The 19,190-nt window shown below is 41.9% G+C and overlaps 2 protein-coding genes across 4 annotated transcripts in view; both read right to left on the reverse strand.

Annotated features, from left to right (window-relative positions):
- si:rp71-46j2.7 overlaps positions 1–7,687 on the reverse strand; it is a 33,763-nt gene extending 26,076 nt beyond the window's left edge. For all 3 annotated transcript variants that reach the window (XM_034181676.1, XM_034181678.1, XM_034181677.1), the window contains exons 1-2: positions 7,366–7,687; positions 2,341–2,434 (exon numbers count right to left, since the gene is read on the reverse strand). In XM_034181676.1, the coding sequence (XP_034037567.1) occupies positions 2,341–2,434; positions 7,366–7,626 (355 nt within the window). In that variant the 5' untranslated portion in view covers positions 7,627–7,687. The remainder of the gene's footprint in view (positions 1–2,340; positions 2,435–7,365) is intronic.
- A 3,917-nt stretch (positions 7,688–11,604) lies between these two features.
- slc25a5 (solute carrier family 25 member 5) lies at positions 11,605–16,038 on the reverse strand. The gene is made up of 4 exons (XM_034181613.1): positions 15,852–16,038; positions 12,341–12,827; positions 12,118–12,258; positions 11,605–12,047 (listed from the first exon to the last, which is right to left on the reverse strand). The coding sequence occupies exons 1-4, from the start codon at positions 15,960–15,962 to the stop codon at positions 11,890–11,892; spliced, it is 897 nt and encodes a 298-aa protein (XP_034037504.1). The 5' UTR covers positions 15,963–16,038; the 3' UTR covers positions 11,605–11,889.
- Positions 16,039–19,190: the final 3,152 nt, after the last annotated feature.

Here is a 19,190-nt window from a genome sequence, read left to right on the forward strand (position 1 = left end):
CTTTGTACAAAAGCCTTTGTTGGTTGTCGATAGCTTCAAGACACCTCCAGTATGGAGAAACCAGTCACACGCATTGTTCAGGTGTGATTTTAGCCCATTCTTCCACACAAACACTCTTTAAATCGTGAAGGTTCTGTGGACGTCTTCTATGAACTCAGTCTTTACTTCTGCCATAATTCAAGTCAGCTGATTGGCTCAGCCATTCTAGCAGCTTTATTTTCATTCTCTGAAACCAACAGAGTTTCCTTGGCTGTGTGTTTGGGATCACAGTCTTGCTGAAATGTCCACCCTTGTTTCATCTTCATTATCCTGGTAGATTTTTTTTTAATTAATGTCTCTGTACATTTTTTCCATTCACCCTTCCTTCAATTATATGAAGTCTGCCTGTGCCATATGCTGAAAAACAGCCCCACACCATAATTTCCTACCTCCAAACCTCACTGTTGGTGTGGTGTTTTTGTGGTGCTGTGGCAGTCAAAGAGTTAAGTTTTGGTCTTGTCTGACCAGATTATATTCTCACTTGTCTAAATGCTGTGCAGCAAACTTTAAATGAACTTGTGCTTTTCTTCAGTAATGGAGTCTTGTGTGGTGAGCATGCATACAGGCTAAGACGGTTGAATACATTACTTATTGTTTTCTTTGAAACAATTGTACCTGCTACTTCAAGGTCTTTCTCCACAAGTGGTCCTTGGCTCTTGGACAACTCTTCTGATAATTCTTTTCAGTCCTGTCAGAAATCTTGCAAGGAGCACCTGGTCAAGACCAGTTTATGGTGAAATGATGTTCTTTCCACTTCTGGATTATGGCCTCACATTGCTCACTAAAGCATTTAGAAGTACAGAAATCCCTCTGTAAACAATGCCATCAGATCTTGAGAGAGCTCTTTGTCTTTACTTTATGAGATGTTTCTTGTGTGACACCTTTTAAGGCCATTAGTTGGGATTGAATCAGCTGATATTAATTTGCACTGACAAGGGGAAGGACTACTTTCTAATTACCAATAGATTTCAGATGGTGTCTTGGCTTTCCCATGCCATTTTGCACCTCCCTTTCTTCAGGTGTGCAGTATTTTTTTCCTGTGTCATTTCACATTATTACACATAATTTATGGACATCTGTGGTTTGATTTCTTTGTATGTGTGGATTACTTGTGTTGTTAGCAATATATGGTGAAAATTTCATGTCAACAGCACCTTTAGAAATAAATTTACTGAGAAAAATGGTGATGTGTTCAATATTTATTTTACCCACTGCATATAAGTGTAAACCAGATTCATAAAAAAGACAAGAGAAGGAATGCTTTTAATTAGCATGAAATGCATACTAAAAAATATAGTGTATAAATTAAAAAGCTATTAAAAGAACCAACAAACTGATAGAAGGCTGGTGGCTTGATTCCGTAGACTGTGTGCAGAAGTGAAACTGAGCAAGACAGTGAAAAAATTGCCATTCTTATCTTTTTCCTCTAACCACTGTCACCAATAATAACAATAATGTAATCTTGTTCTTCACACAGTCATCACAAGACAGGCTGTCCCCTTTTTTTTAATTGTGAAATCTGCCATTGTTTCTGATTTTTTTTTTTTTTTTTTTTACCCCAAAACATCAGAAAGCCTGTATTCAGAAGAACCATAAACAGCAGATTTAGCAGGCTAGAGGTTGCATGGAGCCAATTTGAAGTAAATTCTTCCCAAACAGATTTTGAAACATAATATAATAAGTGTTAATTTATTACAGTGTTAGGTTTTCTGTATAAACGATTTTAAAAAGTCTGGTTGCCGTTCTGGTCCCTTTGCTCAAACCTGCCCCATTTTCTGATGAATTTGAAATTATCTCACGCATCAGAACAACATTTCATCAACTTGTTTTGTAGTTTCAGCAAGGTGCGGAGTTCATGGTAAAATCTGAAACAGCGTCTCTCATTGGCTGCTGTGTGGAAATGCGGTGGCACGAAACATTCAATATAGGATCAGGATGTGAAAATGTCAGACATCAGGCATCTCAGAGACATTTCCAAACAATTTCACAAGTACAAACTTCATGAAGACAGACCACAGACGAAATCCGATGCAGGTCAGGAAAACAAAAATAACACTTGTTCTGTCGAATTTATTGGCAGTTTGCAAGCCAACATGGTGCGTTAACGCTACCAGTATTTTGGGCGTGGAACATTAATGCATTCTGATGTATGCTATCAAAAATAACCCTGAAACATTCACCGTAAAAACTCAGATTTCCAGAAAACTTTTAATACTGTATAATGTGATTTTATGCTGCAAACAGAAAAGCATACAAAAAGTGTTTGAAGTGCTACATTTTTCTTCATTGAACATTTCTGACCTTGCTGCAGAGATCTCTTGACATGTGGATAATTGGATTGCTGCCTAATTCCTCCGTCAGTTGAGTCACCGAAAAGCAGCGTTTCAGTCGTTTCCTGGTAAACAGAAAATTTGTTACATACAAGGTCTGTTAGAAAACTATCCGACCTTTTTATTTTTTTCAAAAACTATATGGATTTGAATCATGTGCGCTTGCATCAGACAAGCTTGAACCTTCGTGCGCATGCGTGAGTTTTTTCACGCCTGTCGGTTGCGTCATTCGCCTGTGGACAGGCTTTGAGTGAGCACTGGTCCACCCCCCTCGTCTGATTTTTTTATTGTCAGGAAAATGACTCAGAGACTGGCGCTTTGCTTCATCAAAATTTTTTCAGAAACTGTGAGGGACATCCAGGTGGACACCATTCGAAAAATTCAGATGGCTTTCGGTGAAGATTCTATGGACATAACACAGATTAAGGAGTAGTTCAGCCAGTTTAATGACGGAACACAATGGCGCACGGCCATCGACAGGCTTGAACGACCAGATCATTTCCAAAGTGAAGGTTCTGTTGGTCCAGGACGTCATGTGACTAGCAGAGAAGTTTCAGAAGAGGTCGGGATCAGCACTTTATCGGCACATTCCACTGTTAAAGGAGATTTTGTAATGAAAGACGTGCGGAGGGATTCGCGAGTCGGGACGGAGCCGCAATGGCGGACAACAAAAGCAAGTCCGTGTTGGAAGTCTCACAGGACAAATTGGAACACAATTTCTCGGATACTCACTCGACTGAAAAGCCACCGAAAGCCATCTGAATCTTACGAATGGTTTCCAACATGGAGGTGTTTTTTGTCCAGCGCCATTGCGGCTCCGTCCCGACGTGCGAATCCCTCCGCACGTCTTTCATTACAAAATCTCCTTTAACAGTGGAATGTGCCGATAAACTGCTGATGCGGGACGTCGTGTGACTAGCAGAGACGTTTCAGAAGAGGTCGGGATCAGCACTTCCACTGTTAAAGGAGATTTTGATGAAGCAAAACGCCAGTCTGTGAGCCATTTTCCTGACAATAAAAAATCCGACGAGGGGGGTGGACCAGTGCTCACTCAAAGCCTGCCCACAGGCGAATGATGCAACCGACAGGCGTGAAAAAACTCATGCATGCGCACAAAGGTTCAAGCTTGTCTGATGCAAGCGCACATGATTCAAATCCATATAGTTTTTGAAAAAAATAAAAAGGTAGGATAGTTTTCTAACAGACCTCGTACAGATATGAAAGCATTAAGGAAGCCTTTCACACAAATGCAAAGTTATAGCCACAATTTTCTGAGGTGCTGCAATAAATCGGAGTGTTAACTGCATGCATGTGTGTACAGAATGATTAACTGTATAAGATAAGTTCTCTACCTGAGCATTGCTTATTTGAAATAATATTATGCACTTTTTTCATGCACACAAACTTGGCTTTTTTCTTTCCCACAAGCATTTGCCAACTCCCACCAAACATTTCTCACCACCAAATCAGCCACATCTGTGGCTCTTCGTAGTGTAGAGAAGTGGTGTCAGACAGACGAACGTTTCCCACAGTGCCATAGAGAGGAAAACAACAACTTTGATAAATTAACATCCACACATTGAACTATTCTCATTACCACTTTCCCTTCACCATTCATTTAATCTTGTATTCAAGCCTTAACTGTCCCTGACGTTATCTGACAACGCTAACAACTGTTGGTCCTCCAACATTTGAGACACACAAAGGCACCAGTCACACACCATTTTCAACAGAAGCAATGCTGTAGCTGGATAAGTGATGATGCAACAGACAAAAGTTGCACATTGCACAGTTTCATCTAGAACTGCTTCAGAGAGGTTACGGGCATCTACGTAAATAACTTCCATCAGTCTCCTTGCATGGCCACTGTGTTTGAGAACTGCCTACTGCAGTCACATTTACTATACAGTACTATAGTATTTCTGAATGAATGAAGTAAAGGAAGTCCAAGACATATTCAGTGCCTTGAAAATCTTAATGTACCCTAGTTAAAAGAAAACTGGCTGGAAAAGTGATGATCTGTATGAATGATACTGTCCAATTACTTATGGGCAACCTCTCTGGAAACATCACCTTATCCCGGTGGAGAGGTTTGTGTGCCCCTATGAACCTGAGAGCTGTGTTGTCTAGAGCCTTTCGTGCTCCTGGTAGGGTCTCCCATGGCAAATTGGTCTTAGGTAAGGAACTCTGACTATTGTTTGTTCATAGGTACTAAACAGCAGTTTGGAGTATTCTGCCTTCCCTGGAGTGCCTGGTTGAGTTTGTGATTGTATCATCTGATCTGAGGCTGCATGTTCTGCACACTTGGGTAAAGAGAGGGGCAGAGCTGTCAACCGATCACCATCTGTTGGTGAGTTGGATGAGAGGATGGGGGAGGACTTTGGACAGACCTGGTAAGCCCAAACAGATAGTGCGGGTGAACTGGGAACATCTGGGGGAGCCCACTGTCCAACAGATCTTCAACTCAGCGGAGCTTTTCTGGCATCCGTATGGAGGATGGGGGCATTGAACCAGAATGGGCAATGTTCATAGCTTCCGTTGCTGAAGCTGCAATGCAGAGCTGAGGCCTGACGGGCTTAGGTGCCTCAAAGGGCGGCGATCCTTGAACACCGTGGTGGGTACCAGTGGTCAAGGAAGCCGTCCGACTAAGGAGGAGTCCTTCCGGGACATGTTATCTTACAGCAGTCGGCACATTCGTGCGGCCAGAGCACATGCACTCTACAATTGTCTTGTGCTCGTGTTGGAAAACATTTGAACGGCGGTCGAGTTGCAGTCGTATCACATTCTAACTGCCGTATGAATGCGGTACGACATACATACGTCAATTCCTATGCAATTCAAACCATTCGGACTACGTTTGAGGGGCTGTACAAATTGTTCAAGCACATCAAATCCTGGCTGAATGTCTCAATCGTTATCCCCGTCACACTAGAGTACAATGGGTGGTCCAAATTTTAGACTTCTGGGCTAGATTAAGACAGATCTAATTTAACTAGTCGGTCCCCACAGCACGGCATCATTTTTAGTCTTTGACTGGAGTTTGAGCACTAAGCTGTAGCCTCAGTTTATCTCCCACTACGTCATAAAACCAGATCCTAATTTTGAACAATGGTCATGCTACCTGTGTGTGTGCTTGGACAAGATCCATCATCTTTATCTCATTCCACCAAACTGTCAAAATGAATACAGCTTTAAAGGACATGTCACGCGTTATTTAGCGTCCCAGTTACCAACATATCATCAAAGTATTCATGCTTGTAACTCTATCTGTGCACATGCGGTAATAATTAGTGGTCATTGATGTATTTTATTGCTAATTATTCCTCTTGCTCTGCAAGTTAGCAGGTGCATTTCTGGAAAACGTCTTATTCAGCATTTCTCAGCATGTGATGTACATTTCAGGAAAAGCAGAAACATCCCAAGGGCCAACAGAGAGTGAAATGAATGCTGCTACGTCCGATAATGAAGCTTCTGAGCTTTCATACGAAAGTGATGGCTCAGATTTACATAGAATGTACAGAGAGGAGATGACACACTTCACCCCGAAACAATTTTTTTTAGAGGTTCTTTTTTCTTTTGTATTTTGTTCTCTTCAGTGTAGCTGGAAGGCTTTATTTTTATTTTACTTAGAGAGAGTCTGTCGGACTTTGGATGTCGATGTGTGCAGAGTCTGTTCTCTGTACCGGAGCACCACTTTGTTTTAACCCCATTATAACTCCTGTCATGAACGTGCATGCGGAACTGTCAGCTGTTTTTCAGGCTGTCTGATCACATAGATGTATTTCTTAGATTTTTGACAGTTATATCGATGACAACACATATGTGTGCACAAAACTGAGCCTCTAGCAGAGACTGTTTTTAACAGGCTGCATTCATGATGAACATGCACATGCACTAAGTCTTCTCACAGTGGAGAGCGGCTGCTGCTTCTATTGTGATTGCATCAAAATGAACAGTTCTCACTTAAAAACGAGTCATCATAACATGACATCACACTTATGGAAACAATTAATCTGTGGCTCCGTTCTTAACGTTAGCTGCTACATTCCATTCAAGCGCACGCTGGAACGTTTCCTCAAACCTACGTAAATGCTGTCGGAAACACTAGGAAAAACGAGTACTCACGAGTACTTTATTTTCGGTAGTCTCCGTAGCTGTTTGTTGTGAATGCCGGTCACGAAAGTGCACAAAGTAAATCCGGTGTGGCACGGAGGCTTAGTGGTTAGCACTACTGCTACACTGTTGTTCACTTCAAGAAGGTCATTGGATCAATTCCCACCTGTGGCCTTTCTGTATGGAGTTTGCATGTTCTCCCTGTGTTTGCGTGGGTTCCCCCCTGCATGCTCCAGCTTCCTCCCACATCTAAAGACATACAAGTAAGGTGACCTGGAAACTTTAAAAATTGTCCAGGTCTTCCTTGTAAAAGAGATCTCAATCTCAATGGGACTAACCTGGTTACACACACATTAAAAACAAATCATCGGATGGTCACTAACAGCCTAAATCTAAGGTGATAGTATTTCGGTGCGACATGTCCTTTAACTCAGGAAATCAATGTGAGGCATTATTGTAAAGCATCTAATAGTTGGAAACGTGCTATAAAAATGCAGTCCTTTTTGAACTGTGGCAGAATTCTGACATGGTCCAGGACCAATTCTGGAATATTTCAAATTCATACACTGCGTGCTACATTATTCTACAGCAGTGTTTAAAATAAACTTCCTTTGCAGCCACTACAATTAACAGTTTTTAAAAGAATCACGCAGACAGGAAAACCTGCAACCAGTGTGAAACACCTCAAGTTTTGAGCCTACGCCCCTGCTCGTGTTTGTGCACCTTACCTATATAATAAAGTAATGTTATATTTTCAGCTAATCAAACAGTTGTTGAGAAAAACACTGTAAATTCGTTTTTTTTAAATAAATGTGGTGCCGTTTTGAACAGGAAACCTCAGTTGTCTGCTAAACCGCGGTGCAGTAATGACGCCGTGTAATACCTGGAGCGGATGTTCCTCTTCATCTGTTTGCGTGCTGCTTTCCCGACCGGTGTTTCCGAATAACAACGGAGTTGAAAAATAAAAGAGAAAACATAAAAAGTACTGTGTTACAGTCATAAAGTCTATGGCCAGAGGCACACCGCAATCCGATAAATACCACACCAAGCCGAGAATTATAGCGATGAAAATACGCCATCGATACATTTTTTTTTTTCTTGCTAGAGAGCCGTTTCGTTCACTTCCGCAAAATGTATTCTGCATATATCAAAGAGCACTTTGAAAACTCGCATGATTAGCACATAAGAAGCAGTTTCCTCAAAGCAGAACTCAAGACCGAGGAAAAATGAGTTGTGATTGGCTACCTGTTGTTGGCTACATTCGGGCGCCATCTACAGGTTCCTATTATACCTGCAACTCAAACTCGTAATATTGAAATCATCGGCATCCAAACATATTTTTTATTTTAAGACTTGTTTTTTAATGATTTCAAGCTTTTCATTAAAAACTGTTCTGCGTTACTTTATTTTCTGGATGGCTTATTTTCTCAAATTTTAATCTTGATATGTTCCATTAAAAAGACTACCAATGCAGCCATCAAATCTAAAAAAAACTAAAAAACTAAAAAAAAAAACTAAAACAAAAGTACTCAAACTCCACCTCAATGTTACACACATATTTCAAAGTATTAGCACGGAGAGAAATTTAACTAAAATATTTTAACTAATTTCCACAAAAATTCCCATTTTTCTACACATTAACATGGAGCTGTAACTTTACCTTGACCCCACGCCTGCCTTGATCATTTACAGATTTGAACGAAAAGTGAAACAATTTTTTTCTATCCATAGGCCGAATGCACCTGCAGAGCATGATCAAAATCAGATTAGGTGTTCTTACAATATCTTGCTCATACTTACATAAAGTAGAAACCAAGGCTCTGACAAGAGCACAAGCTTCTGGCAGTGTCACTAATAAAACGGAGTTGGATTTCAGGCTAACAAAATGCTGAAACTCATGCTTACACCTCCTATAATTACTGTTTTTGTGCTCAGAAATAGATATTTTGTAAAATAAAAAATACACAAATTTACATTTTAGTCCCGGTGTAAAATATCTAAAATATAACGATTATTTGTATTTGCTTAAATAAAATAATTTAAAAAATTTTAATCGAAAATACATGACTGACACAGCTTGTTTCAGGCCTCCCAGATGCTCTTTTGTCTCTGATTATTAAAAGCTTGCACTGTGCATAATTTCTCCAATCACAACCACATAAGTCCATAACTTCTTCTGGGTTGTCTGGGTGTCTTTCCTCACTCTTCTACTTCTTGCACATTCACTGTTTTTGAGAACTGTCTACTCCATGCAGATTTACCATAAAGTGCCATACTGTTTGTATTTCTTTGTAATTAATGTAAATAAAGTCCAAAACACATTCAGTGGCAGCTTTACCATCAGAGAGCCTCATCCACAACTACCACAAAAGACTCCAAGCTGTGGATGATGTTAAAGGGGCAATACACAGTATTAACAGGAGTATGTAAACTTTTGATCAGGGTCATTTGGGTAATTCTCTTGTCATTTTGATTTATAAAGAGGAAACACAGTTGTTTGACAATAAATGGCTTCACCCAACCACTAACCATGAGTGAAAAAAAGTTTTTTTTGTTGTCATTCATATTCTCTGAAAAATGGCCAAAAAAGCAAAAAGTCTGCCAGGGTATGTGAACTTTTGAGCACAACTGTATATATATATATTCCAAACATTGTCTGATCATAAATATTCCAAAAAGGTATATGTCTATGACTGAATGTTATGGAGTTATGGGGTAAAACAGTAAGGATAGTGACAAAGATCAGTTTTAGTTTGTACGGGGGTCAAAAGTTAACACTGCTCCAATTTTTGTAAAATGTGATGCAAATTATTGGTTAATAGGGTTTTAAAAAGGAATAGTACCATGTGTCCTGCTCAGTTGTCACGTTACAGAATGTCATGTCATAGAATCCAAAGGACGTCGACATTGCTTGACATTTATTTTGCAAACCAAGCATTCAACACAGTCAAAACTATTCCATTCATTAATCCTATTAGTTCAACCAATAATTTGTACCACTTTTTACCAAAATTGGAGCAACTTTTTTGACTCCTGTACAAACTGAAATTGATCTTTGTCCCCATTCTTAATGTTTTTACAATATGACTCCCTAACATTCAGTCATGGATAGTCCAAACTATACTTTTTTGTAATATTTGTGATCATACACATAATGTGTTATACTTTTCAATATGATTGGAGCATTTTTAAATTCTGACCTCTGTGTAATTCTTCATTGACCAGCTATGTGGCCACCATATTGGATTTTCAAGTGGCCAGCACTTTTTTCTCAAACGCTCATTTATGAACATTCATGCCAAATCTGGTGCTTGTATCACCATGTGGATTGTTATCTGCTGCACTATTTGATATCTTGGGTGTGTGATTAGGGTCATTGTCCCGCTGAAAGATGAACCATCGCACCAGTCTGAGGTCAAGAGCACTCTGGAGCAGGTTCTCATCCAGGATGTCTGTACATTGCTGCATTCATCTTCCCCTCAATCCTAATTAGTCTCCCAGTTCCTGCTGCTGAAAAACATCTCCACAGCATGATGCTGCCACCACCATGCTGCACTGTAGGGATGGTGCCTGGTTTCCTCCAAACATGACACCTGCTATTCATGACAGTTTAATCTTTTGTCTCATCAGCTGAGAGAATTTTGTTTCTCATGGACATAGTCCTTGGCAAACTCCAGATGGGCTGCTATGTGCCTTTTACTAAGGAGTAGCTTCCGTCTGCCCACTCTACCATACAAGAAGTGCTGGTTGCCTGAAACAATCTTTTGTTAAATATTTTTATTTATTTAGTATCAGAGCGCTGTGGCTGTGCAGATCATTCGGCTTCTCTCTTTGGTATTTTTTTTTGGTCCTGCACACCTTTTAATGTGTTTTGGTTGTGTGTGTCTTCATTGCATCACTCTACCATACAGGCCTGATTGGTGGATTTCTGCAGAGATGGTTGTTCTTCTGGAAGGTTCTCCTCTCTCCACAGAGGAATGTTGGAGCTCTGACAGAGTGACCATTGGGTTCTTGGTCACCTCCCTGACTAAGGCCCTTCTCCCCCAGTCACTCAGTTTAGACAGGCGGCCAGCTCTAGAAAGAGTCCTGGTGGATCAGAACTTCTTCCATTTATGGATGATAGAGGCCAGTGTGCTCATTGGGATAGTCACAGCAACATAGATGTATTTGTACCCTTCCCCAGATTTGCGCCTCGAGACAATTCCTTTGACTTCATGCTTTGTTTGTGCTCTGACATGCCCTGTTAACTGTGGGACCTTATACGTAAACAGGTGTGTGCCTTTCCAAATCATGTCCAATAAACTAAATTCAGCAGGTGGACTTCAATTAAGCTGTAGGAACATCTCAAGGATGATCAGTGGAAACAGGATACACCTGAGCTCAATTTTGAGCTTGATGGGAAAGGCTGTGAATACTTAGATGTACACGTAATAGTTTCTTTTTGTATTTTTTAATAAATTTGCAAAAATCTCAATTTTTTTTATTTATTTTTTTACATTGTCATTATGGGGTATTGTGTGTAGAATTTTGAGGAAAAAAAAAATTATTTCATCCATTTTAGAATAAGGCTGTAACGTAAAAGAATACTTTCCGGCTGCACTGTATGCACCTCTAAATTGTCCAGTCTTTAACATTGCAATACAAGTCTCGTCCTTCTAGATCAGGAAAGGTCAGGATAATGGGGGTACACACCCTTTAAGCACCCTTCAACTTGTAGTCGATACTGGTCTAACAGCTTAAAATCCTCACTAGGCTTAGCAGGAGACCAAAGTAGGTTAGAGTAACCCACCTCACAACAAGTTATCCTTGCACACAATCTCTTCTACAAACGTCTAGGTGATTTGTCAACAAATGCACAGTGATCTGCTAAATACTTCACTGGTCTTGCAGCTGGTCTTGTGTATCAGTTTTCTCCAAGTGCCCTGTTCAAAATATTGTCAACAAGTCAACTTTCTCAGCTGATTTTGGCACATCCCCAAACACACCCTGGGAAACCGCCACAGCTCTAAGCTTACATTTCATACAAGAAGCTGCCAAACATGACAGAGCACAGACTGCCAGAACACAGACATGTGATAGCCTCACTCACACATAGCATTCAACTTTAAAACCAGGCAGGAGATTCACTCAGTAGGTTGCCTTTATTTATCTATATCCAGCAAGATTCCTGTGATCAGGGAATGATGTTCTGGTGGGGGAGAAGGTGTGTGTGTGTGAAACAACAGTGGGGGGGAAGAAAGGGGGAACAAAAACCCATGCCAAGATATCAGTGCGTAACAGATTCCCCCGGTACAACTAGTAGGAAGATACTAGTTGGTCCCTATAAATATATTATGGCATAAGTCCTTGAAATGTACAAGATATGTTACAGTTAAACATAACATGAACAGTGAACATACAAACAAAATTAAATGATCTTTTTAAGCTCATCATACAAGACAAGCACAAAAGCACCACCCATGCCTCTGAGAACATTGGACCATGCTCCTTTGAAGAAAGCCTTGCCACCCTCATCACGTGCAATCTTCCTCCAGCAGTCTAAAGTGCCGCTGTACATGATGTCCGCTAAAATGGGAGATTACGAAGTTAGCCGCTGTCTTGTAACTCATAAGCAAAACGTTCTATCTTCATTTACCTCCTTTGCGTCCAGACTGCATCATCATACGACGACGGACTGTGTCAAAGGGGTAGGACGTGAGACCGGCGACCGCAGTCACAGTCTGAGCAATCATCCAGCTAATAACGATGTGTGTATTTTTGGGATCTGGAAGCATGCCTACAAAAGAAAGCCTCAAAGTTGGAATGTGCACAGACAAAATGGACATCAAGACTATTTTTGTCTGATGAAGACAACTCACCCTTTGCCGTGTCATAGATGCCAAAGTAAGCAGCTCTATAGATGATAATGCCTTGCACAGACACATTGAACCCTTGGTACAGACCCCTGATGCCATCAGACTTTGTGATCTTCACCAAGCAGTCGCCCAGACCTTTGAACTCACGTTCATGTCCAGCTTTGCCAACATCAGCAGCAAGGCGCGTTCTTGCAAAGTCGAGTGGATAGACGAAACAGAGTGATGTGGCACCAGCAGCGCCGCCAGAAGCCAGATTCCCCGCAAAGTATCTCCAGAATTGTGTACGTTTGTCCACACCATCCAGAAAGATCTTCTTGTACTTGTCCTTGAAAGCAAAGTTGAGGGCCTGAGTGGGGAAGTATCTGATGACATTGGCCAGATTCCCCCTCCAGAATGAAAGGAAGCCCTGCTCCTTGGGAATACGGACAACACAGTCGATGATGCCTTTGTACTGCTTTTCAACTGAAATTTGTTTGCTGGCATGTTGGACCTGTAATTGAAGCAAAAGTATAGTATATTACAGATCAGTGATCACAACAGTGGGGGGGATTGTGCAAGACTATTAAAAGACACTGCAAATTACCTACTATCTGAGAGATGCCCTCATCAACCTTGATTATTTTTAAGATTTCTGATAGGTTGCTGAACAGATGCCCTCTTTTCTGAATAAATGGGTCATATTATACACACCTGGACAGGTCATCAATCTATCACAGGGTCAACACGTGTAGACAGAAAAAAAAAAATGTTCACACTCTCACACCTACAGCAAATTTAGAATCACCAATTCATCTAACCTGCGTGTCTTTGGAAGTGGGACGAAAACTACATGGAGGGATGGGGCAAACACTGGGAGAACATGCAAAATCCACACAGAAAGGACTCCTCGCTGTGAGGCACCAGGGCTAACCAGTAATGAAGATACTGTACTGGCTGCCATCAAATTAATCAACAACTAATTTGATAACAATAGTTATTAACAATAATTAATAACCAACAGTTTTTTTTTTTCATTTTGAGCTTCTTAAATGTGAATAGTTTGAGTTCATTTTATTTGTTTCTTTACTCCTTTCTGGGTTGTGGATAAAACAAGACATCTGAAGCCATCTTTTTGGGCTCTGGAAAAGATTGATACACATTTTCTGACATATTATGGCCAAACTAATACTTGATCAATTTTCTTAATCACTTTTGGAAATAGTTTGTTGCAGCCTTACTACAAAACACTTGCACTAAAAGCTGTGTGTTGCATTATGCTGTTCTGGCAACATGTCAGAATAGGATCAGGAACTGCGATAAAGAAAAGTCACTCATTCTCTCTTTCCAGTCTTGATAAAATACTGAGTATAGAATTCCTCCAACACAAATTAGGGGAGAAAACTTAACTGTGGTGTACAGCATGGTGGTGGCTAAGTGGTTAGTGTGCTTCTTTCCATCAGCAGAAGGGTCCCAGTTCAGGACCACCTGTAACCAGTCTTCATGTAATGTGGAGTTACGTCAGGAAGGGCATCCAGTGTAAAACCTGTGCCAAATCAACATGCAACTATTCTGTAAACCATACATTTGGCTGCATAGTATCACAAGCAGCTGGGTTGCTTGCCTCCCAATGAGAAGGTCCCTGGTTCAAGGCCACTCATGCCCAATTCTCCTTGTACATCTGGAGTTATGTTAAGAAGGGCATCTGATATGACTTGTGTACCAAACCAATATATGAAACGCAACATGCATGAGAAGCCAAAAGGCTTAGGTTTCTTTTAATTGAATAAACATTTAATCACAAGAATACTTGCCATCTCTTGGGAGGTGATGGTCTAGTGGTTAAGGCATTATGCTTGAGACCAGAGGATCCCCGATTCAAATCCCAGCTGACTGGAAAAATCACTAAGGACCCTTGGACAAGGTCCTTAATCCCCTAGTTGCTCCCGGTGTGTAGTGAGTGCCTTGTATGGCAGCACCCTCACATCGGGGTGAATGTGAGGCATTATAGTAAAGCGCTTTGAGTGTCTGATGCAGTCCATTTGCCATTTAGCTTATTTTTGCTAATAAATACACTTTAATTATACCCTTATTCACATGCACTGGGTATCACAAGGCCCTCCGGGGGTGGGTTAAAACAAGTATAGCATGTGCAAAAGAGGGCAGTTAAATAGTTGTCTACTTGGATGTGAATAGCCCAAAAATAATTAAACATTTAAACTTCAAAGTTTAACCAGAAGCACTCAGAGTGCAAACCTCCGCCAAGGCCATGGGGTCACTGACGCCATAACATCTACACGCCGTGGAATCATTGAACCTAAGAAAGTCAAACAATGGTGTTTGCTCAGTAGTAAAAGAAGTTTCATCTGCTGTGACTGGATAGCATGTATCCTTAGCGCTTGGCATCACAGTTTATTGCAACTTGCACCTTTCCCAGAAGCTACTGTCATCTGAGCATTGATATTGATATTGCATGTGCTTATAGACAAAAACAAATGAGACAAAATTCAATTTATTATTCAACTAAACTGCAAATATATGAATTTTTTAACATTTATGAAACACTTCTCTAAACAAGGCCATAGGGTCACTGACCCTAAAGAGATTCCCTCCTTGGCACAGTGATCTATTTCTTTGTCTCTCTCTAAAATTGTATATAATAATCATTAGATTATTAATATATATAAACAATAATCATTAGATTATTAATATATAAACAAAAATATATGTAAGAAATATTACAATTTGAAAACAAATGCACCCGAACGTGATGACAGCTGCAACTGCTTAATGCTAACTTTTAACACTGAAAATGCCATAGACATGCTAACGCGTTAGCATCGGGCTCCGGATCACCACTAAAATTTAATCACTTGTTCCTCTTGTCATTTCCAATCACTCCACAAAATTTAATCAAAATCCGTTCAAAACTTTGAGTTATCCTGCTGACAAACAGACAGACAGACAAACAAACGCGACCGAAAACATAACCTCCTTGGTGGAGGCAACCAGAGTAGAGTACACATCATGTATTCGCCTGACAGACACATTTGCATCCACGTGTCAGTGTCACAGAGTGTGATCAGAGTACAACTCTGATGGCTTTCATTCAACAATCCACAGCCACGCCCCCTGCTGCTCAGACCAATGCAGTAACGCAAACCTTGCCCTGACCTTGGCTGCAGGTTGTCAAGACGCCAACAAATGAATGTCGCAAACGATGACGACTTTTTGACCTCCACCAATACGGTAGAGGAATACTGACTCCTGTGATTTTTTTTTTTTTTTAACTTTGGGAGGGCTGCAGCTGACTGCATTACATAACCAAATCTGCTGCGCCTTTAATACAGTCATCTGCTCCAGTTTGATCTTCACTTTAATCAAATGTTTCACAATGACCACATTAATTAATTAACAACACTAACTTCATCATCAGATCAGCGGAAGTGACACCGTTAATAAGAAACCCTAACGATTCGTGCGCGCGGAAGATGAATAGCATGAAATAGCTCGTCGTTAGCATAAAATACCGTCTCACCTGCAGAAGGAGTTTGACTCTCTCGATGGGGGCGACAGCTGTTTTGGAGATGGCAGCGGCAACACCACCAGCCAGAAAGTCCTTGGCGAAGGAGATGGCCTGTTCGCTCATCTTCAGATTTTTCCAGTCGCTTTTTCGTACCTGCTCGGTGGAGTTTGCCGGTTGGAATGAAATGGCCGAACTCAATGTCGAAGAGGGGAGATTTAAGGGGACGAACGCGAGAAAAAACGTGACTTGGATTCTTGCGTTTCATTGGTGGGCTGCGGCGACAGTGGGCGGGATCATCCAGTCTGTGGGCGGGAACGACTGATGTCCTTTGGTTGATTCCGTCATGATTCATTCATGGAGTTTATTATACATAATAAAGTACATATTTTTAATCTTCGTGCCAAGTTATTATTAACATATCGTAGATGAAACGTATCTGAAAAGAATTAGAGGGGCACTGTTATATTACTGAAGTTTTGGCTCCAGTTGGTTCAAGGTCATGTGATATCCAACAGAACTGAGGCCTAAAGGGCCTCGCCTGTAGTGGAACAAGGTCATTCCGTCTGCTTAGGTGTGTTAGATGTCACTCAGATTCCCACAATGTGGACGTCATTGAGTCAAATGACTGATTTGACGTCACTGGCCAGGGGTCAGCGGAAGACCACAAGAAATCACCATAACGGCCCGCAAGATGGCGAGTGAAGCTTTGGTTCAGGAATTAAGTTTAGTAGTAGTAAGCTTGATCAGATAAGTTTAAACAGCAGATCAGTGTATATTTACTAATTTAGATGAAGCTGGCAATGACAGTATGTCCTCTGACTAGCACAGGAATTGTGAAAAGACGTGGACATCACCACTTTTTCCGGCACATTCCACCGTTACAGGAGTTTTTTTTTTTCATGGAAAAAGAAGCCGAGGGACGCGGCCCAAAACCACCTCGGTGTTGGTCTCTCAGGACGGCTTTCAGACGGATTCCGGTTGCTTTTCTGTCGTGTGAATATCCGAGAAATTGAGCTTGAGCTGGACAAGCCCCAACATGTCCCGTGAGGCTTCATCACGGCGTTTCTTTGCGCCGAGCGGCTGCACCACGACGCACTGAACTCCTCCGCACGTCTGTCTTATGTGCCGGAAAAAGTGCTGATGTCCACGTCTTTTCACAATTCCTGTGCTAGTCAGAGGACATACCGGCGAAGACAGCGTCCAGTTTAGAAATGAACGGCACATTTCACTGTTACAGGAGTTTTTGTCATGGAAAGAGGAACAAAGGCGGAGGAATTCCGCACGTCACGGCGGAGCTGCATGGCGAAAAGAAACGCCGTGATGAAGCCTCACAGGACCTGTTCTGGCATGTTCAGCTCATGCACAATCACAATCGGATATTCACACGACTGGAAAGCAACCAGAATCCTTCTGAAATCCACCTTTAAGCCGTCCTGTGAGACCAACACCGAGGTGGTTTTGTCCCGCGTAATGAACGCCTCCGTGGCGCGTCCCTCGGCTTCTTTTTCCATGAAAAAAAAAAACTCCTGTAACGGTGGAATGTGCCGGAAAAAGTGCTGATGTCCACATCTTCTGCCTTTTTGTGAAAGTCAGACGAGGTCCCGGATCAACAAAGCTTTCACGTTGGAAATGATCTGGTTGTTTGTGCGGGCTGTCAGCCTGTCCATCGGCGCTGGGAGCGCGCTGCGCTCTCAGCAGTTGTGGGCCGTCCTTAAAGGGGCAGTAACACCCCGTAATCTGTTTAATCCCCATAAAATCGTCCCTGAAAGCCATATTAATTTTTCGAACGGTGTCCACCTGGAGGTCTCTTACAGTTTCTGGAAAAAAATTGATGCAGCAAAGATCCAAATCGTTCACATTTATTCGCAATAAAAAAATAGACGAGAGGGGTGGACCACACCTCACTCAAAGCCTGCTCACAGGCGAATGAAGCAACCGACAGGCATGAAAAAACTCACGCATGCGCACGAGGGTTCAAGCTTGGCTGACGCAATCACACGTGATTCAAATCCATATGGTTTTTGAAAAAAATAATAAGGTCGGATACTTTTCTAACAGACCTCGTATATGAAGGGTTCAGATGCAAAATCCTGTAACTCCATTTATTTTTAAACAGAGAAAAATGCAATTTAAAATGGGAATTTAAAGGAAAACTTGAGAAAATGCACAGTTTACATAAAAAAAGAAAATGTATGCTCAAATTCTTTAATATTTTGCACACTGATAGTTACATAACTAGTCAATTGCATGTTGGCTTAAACTAAAATCTGTGGTTTTGGACTTGCTGGGTTTGTGCAGTTGGACATTTCATATTCATACAAAGCAAAAAGTTTTATGTAAAAGGAACAAACATGCTCTCTCAAGTAATACAGTCTCAGGTAAACTACGAATGGCACCTCCTAAAACAGATTCAAGAACCAGTGACCCAAGGAGGACATAAACACCATGACAGAATGCATCACGGACTACATCAACTTTTGCTTTGAAGACACCATACCTACCCGGACAGTGCGGTGTTTTTCGAACAACAAACCATGGACTAACCCTGACCTAAAGACTCTGCTGAAGGTGAAGAAGAGAGCCTTTAAGTCAGGGAACCGAGAGGCCCTGAAAAATATACAGAGAGAAGCGAGGAGGGAAATTCGCAAAGCTCAGACTGCCTACAAGAGGAAGTTGGAGGAGCAGCTCCAACACCAGAACATCCGGGGGGTGTGGAGCAGCTTGAAAACCATCTCTGGGTTCAAACCCCCTCCCAAACAGGCGGAAGGTGACCATCAATGGGCAAACGACCTCAACAAGCACTTCCTGAGGTTCTACACAACCCTTCCTCCTCCTCCCCCTGCTCTGTCTCTGTCTTCTGTGCCTCTGCCCAGTATCCTCCCTCCCCTTCCTTACACCTCCGCTCACACCGCCACCACAGACTGCTTCATTCCCAATACACATCCTGGCACCAGCCAGACCTCCTCCCCCTCCTCCACCCCTACCTTCCCTCCCACCTGCTCTCCACTCTTCACGGCAGATCAGGTCAGGAGTCAGCTGAAGAGGATAAAGAGCAAAAAGGCAGCAGGTCCAGACAAGATTAGCCCGAGGCTCCTCAAATCCTGCGCAGATGAGCTGTGTGGGGTCATGGAGCGGGTCTTCAACCTGAGCCTGAAGCTGAGGACGGTGCCACACCTCTGGAAAATGTCATGTGTGGTCCCAGTGCCCAAAACACTGCACGCCAAGGACCTCAACAGCTTCAGGCCAGTGGCACTCACATCCCACCTGATGAAGACCCTAGCGCGCCTCGTCCTGTGTCACCGCCGCTCCACGGTGAGCTCTACTATGGACCCACAGCAGTTTGCTTACCGG

Source organism: Thalassophryne amazonica, chromosome 11 (genome assembly GCF_902500255.1).
Source record: "Thalassophryne amazonica chromosome 11, fThaAma1.1, whole genome shotgun sequence".
Classification (NCBI taxonomy): Eukaryota; Metazoa; Chordata; class Actinopteri; order Batrachoidiformes; family Batrachoididae; genus Thalassophryne; species Thalassophryne amazonica.